At 41.4% G+C, this 13,624-nt stretch overlaps 1 protein-coding gene across 3 annotated transcripts in view; it reads left to right on the top strand.

The window, feature by feature from the left end:
- Positions 1–13,624, top strand: part of DROSHA (drosha ribonuclease III) — a 101,185-nt gene that overhangs the window by 942 nt on the left and 86,619 nt on the right. For 2 of the 3 annotated variants that reach the window (XM_084881031.1, XM_084881032.1), the window contains exons 2-5: positions 245–368; positions 1,381–1,448; positions 3,620–4,456; positions 9,643–9,735. In XM_084881031.1, the coding sequence (XP_084737157.1) occupies positions 1,429–1,448; positions 3,620–4,456; positions 9,643–9,735 (950 nt within the window). In that variant the 5' untranslated portion in view covers positions 245–368; positions 1,381–1,428. Of the gene's footprint in view, positions 1–244; positions 369–1,380; positions 1,449–3,619; positions 4,457–9,642; positions 9,736–13,624 lie in introns of those variants that run through there. The other variant, XM_084881030.1, reaches the window with a different exon arrangement.

Raw genomic sequence — 13,624 nt, 5'->3', positions numbered from 1 at the left:
TGAGCTCCTTGAGGATTGCAGGCTGTGTGTCTTACTCATCTTTGTGTTCACCACACAACCTGAGACAGTGCCCCACATGTATGGGCTCTTTACATGTATGAATCAGTGGGAAGGCCTTTTTGTCTGGTTTTGATAATGCAGGTCTGTTGTGACTCTATGTGAAAGGGACATGTGCAGTAGCAACATAGAAACATAATACTATTGGTGAGACAGTAAACATTTATTCTTTACTTACTGTGTGCAGGATGCTCTCTGCCAGGGGCTGTGAAGGATTCAGAAATGGCCTTGAATCAACCTATGTCATCAAAGAGTTCATAATCTAGTGGAGAAGTGAGACGTGTGCGCACATGACTATGAGGCAGTGTCCGGTAAGTGCTAAAAAAGAAGTAAGTACAGACTAAGAGGGAAGTCTGCAGGGAATCATTTGACTTCTTGAAGGGAACCAGGGAAGGCTTCACAGAAGAGGTGGCATTTGACATAGGTAGGTGGGTAGAATTCAGTGGGCAAATTCATAGGGTTGTAGATTTCAGAAGAGCAACAGCAAAGAATAATCTGGGTGATATGATAGTATTTGGCGTGTTAGGCAACTGGGAAAATCTGGCGTGATAGGTGCTTTGTGGGGAAGAAAACGGAGGTTAAACCTGGAAGGAGTTGGGCTCAGATTGTGAAGGGCCTTAAATAACAAGCATGGAGTTTGAGTTTGATTCTGTTGGCGGTGAGTAGCCCGTGGAGGCAAGGTCACCCGTCTAGGCCTTCGATTTATCTTGAATAAGTCGTTATTCAGATGTTATTTGGTGCCTGCTCTGATATAGCTAAACACCTGAAACTATTTTCACGAGCTGTTTGAAAATCTACCATAAGCTCATTGGTAAAAGTTTAGTTAGGAAGACTTTAGGGAGGTGTTTCCACATTGAAACTCCTTTGCATTTAATATTTATTTGAGATTTTTAAACATTTTTTTTTTTTGAAGTTTGAGGATTTGGAAAATTATTCACATTCATGCCATTCTTCTATGGGAAGAGTGGAGAATGAAAATCAAGGATAACTATTATCGCTACAAGATTATAGCGATACTAGAGTATAGAGACGGGGAGGAGAAATAGTTACTCTCCCCCAATCTTTTAACAAATTAGAGCTGGAATATGCCCAAGTTTTCAGTCTTTCTAGCTACTGATTGTTTTGAGTCAGCAAGACAAGTGTTAAAGACATCGTAAAAGTTAATTGTAAACTTTAATTCGGTTCAACATCCTCTTCATTTAGTTAGTATGCTAAATGCATTGGAAATTTCAAAATTAGTGTTACAATAATTGCAGAAATATTTTCTAGTATTATCAGTTTAGGAAACATTTTTATGTCTCTCCCATGCTTTCTGTCCTGTAGAGCTCATAGTCTCTGTGGAAGATGTGACATTGACCCAGGCAGCACCTCATGATGCAAGGCAATACGTGGTGAGTGGTGTGATGGGATCGGCAGTCTTTTTGGGAGAACAGAGAGAAGAGCAGGCACTGTGCTGGGTCACAGACTGTGGGAGAATTTAGGTGTGTGACGTGAGGAGAAAATGTGTTCCTTTGGACCATGTACATGGCTAGGAGCTCAGCCCACAGCCATTCATGAGACAAACCAGAGCCCTGCAAGTGATGGAACTCAAAATTCTCAGGTGCAGGCAGACATTAGAGAAGGAATTCTGCAATTGGTTGGTGGATTGTAATTCTTGTAGGACAAGCTAAGAAGCCCAGAGTGTGTGAGAGCAGGAAACCTAACAGGCCTGCAGGTGGTGATAGTGATTGTAGAAGGTCCTGCCAGGGTTTAATTGTAGCAGCCAGGCCAGAGATGATGGTGTGAAGTGGATGGACTCAAGTATTTACAAACCAAAAATGATAGGAATTTTAAAATACTTAGTTAAAAGGGGTAAAGAAGGCAAAATTGTTAGGTAATTTTCTGTTGTATGACTTTAGGACCAATATGTGTCTGGTATTTTCACCATAAAGCATTTGTTTTTGTGGGGAGTTAATTGGTTGTAAGGCAATTTTGCCGTAAAAATGATAATAACGTATGAAAGAGGGGCATAATGAAATATGATAAAATGAATAACAAAATGAAAAAGACTTATTGTGAATGCATTTAAAATGTGTATAGATTCATGGAAATATACAAATAACTGATTTGGTTTTGGGATTGTACTTAGGCATTTGTCTTCATTCTTTGGGACATGCGGTTCAACTCTGCCCACGTGTTAGGTACAAGCCCTCAGCCCCTCTTTCTCCTCCCATTGTAGTGTGTTTCAAAATAAGAAACAAAGCATGGGGCAAATCATTGGCATCTGGAAGAAATGCTAGCCGTTTTAAGACCATCACCATGAAGTGTTGTGTATTTGTTTCAAATCCTCTTGTTCATGGCCTTTTATTATAGAGTTGTTTTGATCTAAAGATGACTTTGCTTATTGTTGAAGATGCTGTGCTGTGATGGTATTAAAATCTGTTGTCAAGCATTTAGCTATTGATGGGCACTGCTGGGGACTTAACAATAGGAGCATATGAAGGAGCGACAATCACACAGGGTTGAACCCATATTTCTCATGGACTGAAGACAAGTGCTTGGTTAGGTACAACCTACAAAGTTAAAATAGCTCTCGATATTCTCGAGACACTTGCTCCAGCCGTGGCCAAGTTTGTGTGACCTACTCTTGACCAGCAGTGATGTTAAGTTGTGCAGCGGTCCCAGGAAGAGAAGAGCCGACTCTTCCTGCCCTCATGAGGGCACTCCTCAGAGACAGTGGTGCAAGCTGTGTGTAACAGTCCCTGGAGTAGTAAATAACCTTTGGAGAGTCACCTTGCCTGCCAACACAGGTTCCGTCACCTGCTAGCTACATGCACCAGCAGCAAGGGATGTAAGCTTGACACCCAGCTCTTAGTAGGAAGGACCGGTTCACCAGAGAACCAACTTGTAGAAAGTACGCTAACTTTGGACTACATGTTATCATTTCTATGGAGAAATTGCCTTGAGGCCGTAGAATTGTGCAGTGAAAATGTTTGTGGCAAAGATGTCTATGGCAAAGATGATAAAGGTGAAAGTACCTAGAACCTGAATGGTGTCTGATGAGGTAGGAAGTGCATAAAGACGAACCTGTGGTGGTGTCTTGGAGGGGAAGATCTTGAATAGGTACCTTTCAGGACGTGTTGCGTTGAATTTGCAGTCTCTGCTGAGTGGGAAAGAATGTAAAGACAGGAAGATGCTGGTACAGATATAGAACACGTGGGGTATGCTGACAGGATGACATGGTGAGGTCAAGGTTTTGGGGGAACTGAAGCAAGAACGTGGTAGCACATGGTTGACCAGTGGGATGTTGAATTCGTCATTTGGATGTGGAGTGACTTTAGGGAGTGACACGGTCCAGGGAGTGACCATGGCAATGGCTTTGGAGGCTGGGACAGCGGAAGAGAAGTTTCCTGGCCACGAGGAGTGTCAGGTATTATGAAGAACTCAGAGCGAGGTGGGTGGAATATTCCAGTGGTCTGAGGGGTCGGTCAGTTGCCCTTGAAGCTATTCAGGCATTTGTGCAACCCTGTTTCCATAGTGAGATTTTTTATTTTCTTTTCTCTTTTTTCTTTCCTCCAACAAGTCATAGAATGTCGTTCCACCCAGGACGGGGGTGTCCCCGAGGGCGAGGAGGACATGGAGCCAGACCCTCAGCACCAGCCTTCAGGCCTCAGAACTTAAGGCTGCTTCACCCGCAGCAGCCCCCTGCGCAATATCAATACGAGCCGCCAAGTGCTCCCTCCACCAGCTTCTCAAACTCTCCAGCCCCCAATTTTATGCCTCCGAGACCGGATTTTGTACCCTTCCCTCCGCCCATGCCTCCGTCAGCACAAGGCCCTCTTCCCCCCTGCCCCGTCCGGCCCCCCTTCCCCAACCACCAGATGAGGCCCCCCTTCCCGGTACCTCCCTGCTTTCCCCCGATGCCGCCTCCGATGCCCTGTCCTAACAACCCCCCGGCCCCCGGAGCACCTCCTGGGCAGGGCACGTACCCCTACATGATGCCCCCTCCTTCCATGCCCCACCCCCCACCCCCTCCGGTCATGCCCCAGCAGGTCAATTATCAGTACCCTCCTGGGTACTCGCAGCACCACAATTACCCGCCTCCCAATTTTAACAGCTTCCAGAACAGCCCCAGCTCTTTCCCACCCAATGCCAATAACAACGGCAGCCCCCATTTTAGGCATCTCCCCCCATACCCGCTCCCGAAGGCTCCCAGTGAGAGAAGGTCCCCGGAGAGGCTCAAGCACTATGACGATCACAGGCACAGGGACCACAGTCATGGGCGAGGGGAGAGGCACCGGTCGCTGGACCGGCGGGAGCGCGGCCGGAGTCCCGACAGGAGAAGAGCTGACAGTCGCTACAGATCCGAGTATGACCGCGGGAGGACACCCTCTCGCCACCGGAGCTACGAGCGGAGCAGGTAGCACGCGTGTTTTTTTAATGAACCGAAGAGGCCCATACAGAGGCCGCTTCTGCTTATGGGCAAACCACACCAGAAAGGTCCTGCAGTGCATTTCAGTGTATAAAAGGAAATAAAGCTTGTGTGGGGCTGCTTTAAAGAGGAAGGAACACCTGACAAGTAAAGAAATTGATGTCAGAAAAAGCCACTTTTGAAAAGCATTCCAAAATTATTAATGTCAGATTCCTCTCAGTGGATGTAAGCTGAATACTCTGCATAATGCAGTTGACATTTTAATGACGATCCAACGAAAAAGCATATTTTTTTGCATTATATTTAATTGTGTTCAACATGAGCATCATCTCAGATTACAGTCCTTGCATCCTTTCGGAATTGATGATCTGCCCATATTATCAATTAAAGAATTAAACTAGTTAACGAGCAGAACTTGCTTTCTGATTTTTAGGAAAAGTGGAAGTTTATTGTACATTGCTGCCTTCTTGATCTGTTTCTTTATAAAATGAGCTTATATTATTTATACATTATTATCAAAGTTACAGTTTTCAGAATAGCTGTGACCCACTTTTGTTGCACTGAAACAAATTCATACGGAAGAAAATTATATTTTAAAAAATACTGTTCCATTCCAGGTTACATTTCTTTTTTCCAAAAGACCAAATATCTGTATATACAAGAGAATAAGGTTTTCAGCAGGTGTACTGAAACCAGGATCCATAGATGGGCTTCTGAAGTTATATGCAGAATTTTATGTGTATTTTTTTTGTTTCTATAAATTGGTACCATACACCAGATTCTCAATAAGTGGTGTGAGTCTGTTACCCAAAAGTCTGAGAACTCTTGGTTTAGATGGAAAAATAAAAACACACAGGTAATGATGGTACTAATGCTTACTTGTACCTTCAGTGAACTCTATATCAGTAAAGATTTGAGGTTTTCCACTTGTCAAGCTCATAACAGTCTTTCTCCCTCTGTCCCCTGGCGTGTTTACCTTGGTTTTCTTGTGAACCTTCTGTGCTATACACGTTTGAGCTCTGCACACCAGGTCACTTCTCTGTGGGATTGTAGGGAGCTGGTCTCAGCGCCTGGGCCATCAGTTCACCTCGTGGTTTCCACATTTTTCTGACTATCGGTGTGATTCTGATTGAACATTTTTTTAAATACTATATATTTTATTGATTTTTTTTTTACAGAGAAGAAGGGAAGGGATAGAGAGTTAGAAACATCGATGAGAGAGAAACATTGATCAGCTGCCTCCTGCACACCTCCTACTGGTGATGTGCCTGCAATCAAGGTACATTCCCCCTAGGGAATCGAACCCGGGACCTTTCAGTCCGGAGGCTGATGCTCTATCCACTAAGCCAAACCGGTTAGGGCCTGATTGAACATTTTCCTAGTAAATGGTGATGGTCATTCTTAGTCCTGAAGGCAGTGTCTGGTGCTCAGAAGGTTTGGAAGGAAAATGTGTTGTTGCTTTTCCCTGATGCCATTGGGAAGGTGAAGGGATTAAGTCTGTTTCCTGTGGAGATGATGGTTTGGAGAGTCTGTCATCTGTTAAGTTTTTTCAATGTGAGTTACCATTTCTGATCAATTTTTTCCTAATTATTCTGTGATGGACTAGTTAGTAGAGGCCTGGGATAGTATACTTTATAGTTTTGGTTTTTTAAAAATTCTTTATTGTTTAAAGTATTTCATATCTCTCCTTTCTGCCATTCACCTCTCCCTGGCCACTCCCACCCCCCAGCGCATGCCCTTACCCCCTCTATTGTCTATGTCCATTGGTTATGCTTATATGCATGCAAACAAGTTCTTTGGTTGATCTCTTATCCTCTCCTTTTTTTGGTGGTCTATTTTTTGTTTGATGGTCTATTCGATGCTTCTCTGTCTCTGGATCTATTTTTGTTCATCAATGTATGTTGTTGATGATATTCCATAAATGAATGAGATCATGTGATATTTATCTTTCTCTGATTGGCTTATTTTGCTTAGCATAATGCTTTCTATGTCCATCCATTGAGAATATTCATCTCTTGAGAATGGTAAGAGTTCTTTTCTTTTTTATGGCAGCATAGTATTCCATTGTGTAGATTTACCATAGTTTTTTAATCCACTCATCGGCGAATGGGCACTTAGATTGTTTCCAAATTTTAGCTATTGTAAATTGTGCTGCTATGAACATAGGGGTGCATATATCTTTTCTAATTGGTGTTTCTGTTTTTTTGGGATATATTCCTAGAAGTGGGATTACTGGGTCAAATGGGAGTTCCATTTTTAACTTTTTGAGGAAATTCCAGACTATTCTTCACATTGGCTGCACCAATTTGCATTCCCACCAGCAGTGCACGAGGGTTTTTTTTCCCCTCTGCATCCTTGCCAGGATTTGTTGTCATTTGTTGGTTTGTTGATGATAGTCATTCTGACAGGTGTGAGATAGTACCTCATGATTGTTTTGATTTGCATCGCTCGGATGATTAGTGGTTTTTAGCATGTTTTCATATGTCTCTTGGCCTTCTGTATGTCCTCTTTCCAAAAGTGTCTATTTAGGTCCTCTGCCCATACTTTATAGTTTTATGAAAAAAACCTAAACTGGAAAGAGTTTGCTTCAGAGTTCAATGTGATTGTTAATAATCCTGTTGTTGGGGAGGCATTTTGCTGTAAACTTCAGTATTTTAGGTTTCATTTGTTTTTCTGTTTTGGACTTAAGTTAGAGCTGATTTTTTTGTGCTCTGATGTAAAATCCTAAAATTTTCTATCCAGGCTTAAATTGGAGTCATGTGTTTGAAGAAACTCAGATATCTTGTAAACTGAGGGTTCTATCAATAAGTGAAATAAAGTGCCAAAAGTATACTGTTACCCTCCATTATCCTAAACAAAACTCTTTTACTATGAAGGACCTACTTAGGCAGTTAGCTCATCTTTCTAAATGGCTTTATTTGTATTGGGATGTTTGTCCTGGAGCCACCTTAGTGTCACAGTCACATTATAACCGCTCCCTTTAGGGTCTTTGGCAGGGGGTCAGTCATCTGTCTCATATGGGATGCTCCTGTGAAATACACTGGGGGCACGTGAGGTCCCGGGATAACTTGTAGGAGTTTACTGGAGAAAACCAAAGCTTCACACAGCTATGCATTAGATTGTGCTCCATGTGTGCACATTCTAGAGCCTGTCTTCTGGCCACTTCTCCCCTTACTTCTCGGGGTAAGGGAATCTATCCCTTTTCAGATTCCATTTCTTTTTCTCCTCCGAAGTGTGGTTGAACATGTAATTACAAGATTGTTTTAGGCAAACTATTTCTAGAGAATGACTGTGAAGGAGTGAATATATGCATTTGTTACGAAAGGTCAAGGTGAGCTGGGGAATGGGATGAGAAGCGGCTGCTGCCACGGCTCGCCGACCATGCTGTGTGCGGCCTGTGGGGGTGGAGCGTGGCTTCCCATCGTGAGTGGTGCTCCAGCACAGTCACCCCACGGCTGTCCCGTGTGTGCCGCCGGCGGAGAGCTAGTGTTCTGCACCGAAGGGATACCTCGGTGCTGGCAAACAGGGACGCGGCTTGAGAACAGTAATCCTAACATTGTTGGTTTTTTTTGCTTTAAAGGTGTTCATCATATTGTGTTTTCTAAGGCGATTTATACCCAAATCGGTCTTTTCAATTTATACCCACACAAGTAGCAATCATCAGCAGTGCTGATCTTGAGTGCAAAATTCTGTTGCTTAGATGTTAAAAGACAAAGAAAAATTGGAATATCTTCTAAATAGAGTTTTTATTTGGAAATATAGGTAATTTAAATTATTCTTTTTTAGCAGCCATATTAATACAAATTATATCGTTGTCATGTGGGACTGCTCACATGTTGGGATTAATAGCCTAAAAGTGAACTGGACTTTTAGAAGGGTCTCCGATAACGTATGTAGACTCCCAAGCTCTTGCTACTTTATTTTGGATAGCTGGTGTATATCAGCAGCTTATGTATGTGTCAAAGTACATTATTCAAAGGAGGCTTCATTGAGGAGGGGGTGATTAAAACATTTTTTTAAATTGATTTCAGAGAGGAAGGGGGAGAGAGAGAGAGAGAGAGAGAGAGAGAGAGAGAGAGAGAGAGAGAAACATTAGTGATGAGAGAGAATCCTGCACACATCGCACTAAGGATCAAGTCCGCAACCTGGGCATATGCCCTGACTGGGAATTGAACCGTGAACAGGTTCATAGGTAAACACACAATTACTGAGTCCCACTGGCCAGGCAAAGAGGGGATGATCTTTAAGTGAAAACACAATTTTTGTTTTATATATCTAAGCAGTGACAGATCTCTATCAGTTTTATGAGTTTCACTCTCAAAGTATTTGCACTTCTATTGGCTATTGGGGGATATTTTTGAGTTCAAACATTTTTATAGTCATTTGCTGTATTCAGGCTAACATAGCATTTTTTTTTTATTTTTTATTCTGAGATCAGGTGGTTATTTTCCTTAGATTTAGTTCTGATTCAAACACACTAGAATTCCGATTTTTGTTCCAGATCATTGTACTTATTAAATAGAGTCAGAAGTTACTATTATTATTAAATTTGTGTAGTTTTACATTGAAAGGTTTTAAAATCTCTCCTATTTTTATATTAAACTCAAGATATACATCAAGAGTTTTTTGCTGATGAAAAATAGCATTTAAAGGTACAGTGATGTACAGACTCAAGGCATTAGTGATCGCTATAACTGCAACCCAGGCTGATAACCTATGAGGGTTCAAAACTCTTTCATCATGGAACGGAGTTCGGATGCTTACTACCAAAGCTTTCACTTACATTTACTTGATGGCTGAAATTGAGAGTTTCCTAGAAATCCATAGGCAGTAGAATTCTTTTAAGATTTCCCTGTAAGTTAAATAACTAAGAATTGGCTGGTTGAAAGGCCTCTAGAGAAGATTAGGATGAAATTCCCTTTCTTGCTTAGCATCAGGGTTGACTTCTTTCTGTAAAGAAAACAGCAAAAAATGGCCAAGTCAGTTAGCTTCTGTACAGTGAAAAGCTCCTTTATTCTCTAATAAATGAAGGATGAATAAAACTCTCCCATAGAGAATAATGCTTGAAAAATTCTTAGGTAAGGTCCATTGAGTTAGAAGATGAATTCAGTGAAAAGAGGTGGTGTTTTTTAGTCTCTCTGTTGAAAACAGCTCTGTGTATTAATTCCTTTAAGAGAGCGGGAACGGGAGAGACCCAGGAACCGGGACGGCCGAAGATCACCATCTCTGGAAAGGTCCTACAAAAAAGAGTATAAGAGATCTGGAAGGTAAGCAAGGAGTTCACGCTGAAAGAAGTCATAGGATTACCTCCTTGAATTCAGATTTTGTGCTTATGCAAAGTATCAGCCACGTCTCTAAAATAGCCCAAGCGTCTTCCAAAATGCCCTGTGAAAAGCTAAAGCAGCCACTAACTTAACATTTTTACTTTCAAAATGTATTGATTATGCACAAGGGTAATCTCGATGAATCAGAAATTATTTGGGCCACTTTTTCTGACGTCAATTGCTATAAAACTATGAATTAATAATGTAAAGTTTTTTTTGTTTTTTTTTTTAAACTACACCTTGGAAATTCATAATTATGTTTTAAAATTTACTTGTTATAGAAAAAAGCAAAACTCTAGCCACACTTTTTTTTTTTTTTTTTTTTTAAATAAATTTTTATTGTTCATATTATTACAAGTGTTCCTTTCCCCCCCTTCCCACCCCACCCTCTGCCCTTTCCCCACTCCCCATTGTCCTCATCCATAGGTGCACAGTTTATGTTCAGTCTCTTCCCACATTCCCCTCTCCCCTTTTCCCCAAGAATCATTAGTTCACTCCCCTTCCATACCTCTGATTCTATTATATTCAACAGTTAATATTGTTCATCAGATTTTTTTTTTTTAATTTCCTTGGTTTTTAGATTCACTTGTTGATAGTTACGTATTTGTTGTTCATAATTTTTATCTTTATTTACTTTCTCTTCTGAAAGAACCCCCTTCAGCAATTCATATAATTCTGGTTTGGTGGTGATGAACTCCTTTATCTTTTTTTTATTAGTGAAGCTCTTTATCTGACCTTCGATTCTGAGTGATAGCTTTGCTGGGTAGAGTATTTTTGGCTGTAGGTTCTTGCTATTCATCACCTTGAATATTTCTTGCCATTCCCGTCTGGCCTGCATGGTTTCTGTTGAGAAATCAGCTGACAATCGTATAGGTGCTCCTTTATAGGTAACCTCCTGCTTAGCTCTTGCTGCTTTTAATATTCTCTCTTTGTCCTTTGCTCTTGGAATCTTAATTATGATTTGTCTTGGTGTGGTCCTCTTTGGATTCCTCTTATTTGGAGTTCTGTGTGCTTCCTGGACTTGTAAGTCCAATTCTTTCACCAGGTGGGGGAAGTTTTCTGTCACTATTTCTTTCAGTATGTTTTCGATATCTTGCTCTCTCTCATCTTCTGGGACCCCCATGATTCTGATGTTGGATCGTTTGAAGTTGTCCCAGAGGTTTCTTACATTATCTTCAATTTTCTGGATTCTCTTGCCTTCTAGCTTCTGCAGAGGAGTGTCTTCTGGCTCTTTATGTTCCAAATCTTTGACTTGATTCTTGTGATCTTCTATTCTGTTTTTAGGACTCTGTATAATATTTTTTATTTCAGACAATGTATTCTTTATTTCTTGTTGATCGCTTTTCATATCCTCATAGGTCTCAATTATTTTATAGGCCTTTTCTAGGAAACTCTTGAAAAACCTTATAAGTGTGGATTTGAACTCTATATCCAGTCGCTTTTTGTCCTCCATTTCTTTTGTTTGTGATCTATTTGGTTTAGGCATTTTCGCAGACAGCTTTTCTGATGGGGCGGAGTTTCAGGGTGGAGCCTACAGCTTTGGCTTCTGTCAGCCCCGCCCTATGCGACTCCTGAGACTCAGGGTCCTTCAGTACTTGTTGCAAGCGCCTCTGAGAGAAAGGTGCCTTCGATTTTCGCCTGCTACCAAACAGTGTAGGCTCTCCCGCAATGGGCCCGAAACTGGGGTTCAGTTCAGTTGGAAGTGGAGTTGGAGGTGGCGTTCAGAGCAGTCTGGAGCCCCTGTCTCCTTCCCGCCAGGGCAGTCCTAGGGCACAGCCGGCGGGCCCTTCTCTGCGCACAGTGTGCACGCCTCTGGGACCTTCTTTCGCCACTTCCCCAGGTTCCGCCTTACAGCCCAGCTCCCTATGGATGAGCCTGGGTCCCCGGGGTCTGGCCTAGAACGGAGGTTCAGAGCAGTTGGGGGCCCAGCACAATCGGAGCTTTTCTCTGCTTCCCGCTAGGGAACGCCAGCCAGGCACTCGGCCTCCCTCCTCTCTGGCTCCGTCCTCTCCGCGCGCCGCGTGTCTCCGTACCTGAGGCTTTTACAGCTCCTCCGCGCTTCCTTCTGGTTTTCTCCTTGCTTCTCGTTGTAGAATTTCCAGTCAGTCGACTTTCCTGTAGTTCTGGGTGATGTCCATTTTATATTTTAGTTGTATTTTATTGAAATTGTTGCGTGCGGCTGCGGCTAGGTGCCTATCCGAGCAGCCATCTTGGATTCTCCTCTAGCCACACTTTATTTAGAAAAATGGGATTGAGATGTTATAAATGAAAAATTTCTTTTTGGTTGCAGAATGTAATTCTATAAGAGAAGTAAAATGCATGGTCTTTATATAATGGTAATTAAGAATGACACTGGGGTCTGACAGATTTGAGGTCAATTATTACTTCTTCCATCTCTGTTATTGAATTGATTTACCTTTTTAAGCTTCAGTGTCTGTCTAAAATAAGGACATGTATAAATGCCTCGAGTGGTGGGGGTCTTTGAGATAATACATGTAAACACTAGAACTGGGCCCAAAATTAATGCCAAATAAATGGTAACTGTGTATTTATATAGTTACTAGAGGCCCAGTGCATGAAATTTGTGCATGAGGGGCTGGGTGTGTGTGTCCCTCAGCCAAGCCTGCACCTTCTCCAATCTGGGACACCTCAAAGGATATCTGACTGCGTGGTGGGAATTTAAAAGGAAAACAAAAGACTGAAAAAGGTTACATTACATTAGACAGAAGAAGGGTGGTTATTTTAATAAAAAAGTCTTTAAATAAATAAAAAGGACTACAATCCTAATTTTAAAAATATTGTCAAAGCATATAACTGGAAGATTCATGAAAGAAGTGAACAAGAAATGTGTAATTTTAGTAGTGATAAAAATTAGCGAGTTAGGTTTAATGAGATACTTTTTTTCATCAGAATGGCAAGATTACAAACAATCATGTTGACAGGGTATGTGGAAATGGGAACTCAATATGGTTTTGATGGTGGTCTAACCTGGTACTATCTACCTGTAGAGAAACCTGAGAAAAGTGCACACACACTCTTAGTGTGAAGCAATCTGACACATGTGCAGAGAACACAAGTGTGTTCACGGTAGCATTGTGTACAATGGCAAAAAATGGTGACAACCTAAGTGATTGTACTCAGATTTGTTAAATTATGGATGAAAGAATAATGTGCATTTATCAAATGGTTCAGATGTAGATGTATTGAAATAGAAAGGTGTTGATTTACCAATGAGTGAGACGGACAGGTTATAGAGCAGCGGTCGCCAACCGGTGGTCCGTGAGGTCTGAAAGATTGGCGACCACTGCTATAGAGTTGTTTTTTTTTTTCCTTTTGTTTTTTTGTTAAAGCTTGTGTATATTTATATATATATTCTTATATCTATACGTTTTAACACAATGGGAAATATGGTGCTTATCTCCGTGTGGTAGTATGGGTGATTTTAATTTTGTTGATGCTTAATTTTTTCCCTACAGTGAACAAATATACATTTTCCTTAAATATACATTTTCCTTCGCAGTTACTCTTTTTCTTTTGGTAACAAATGATGTGCATTATAATATTTAGAAGTTATATTAGTAAGTTCAAGATCTATCATCTTCCTAATTACCCACCACTTCCCCCGATGTATAAACACACCTACACGCTCCCACTTTTCTTGTCATAAAGTTAGAAGTGAGTGGTAGAGTTGATGGAAGAATTCATTAGTGACTTTGATCCAGATGCACACATTCTTGGGTAATAGTGACTTTGTTGGTGGAGGCTGCCAGCATCACGCTCACAGAACAGGTCTTCAATGAAAATAGCTGGGGCTTAAATGAAAATCTATCCT

Source organism: Pipistrellus hanaki (assembly GCF_964339955.1).
Source record: "Pipistrellus hanaki genome assembly, chromosome: 4".
Lineage (NCBI taxonomy): Eukaryota > Metazoa > Chordata > Mammalia > Chiroptera > Vespertilionidae > Pipistrellus > Pipistrellus hanaki.
The sequence above is the reverse complement of the archived record's forward strand: the minus strand, read 5'-3'. Positions and strand labels throughout refer to the sequence as shown.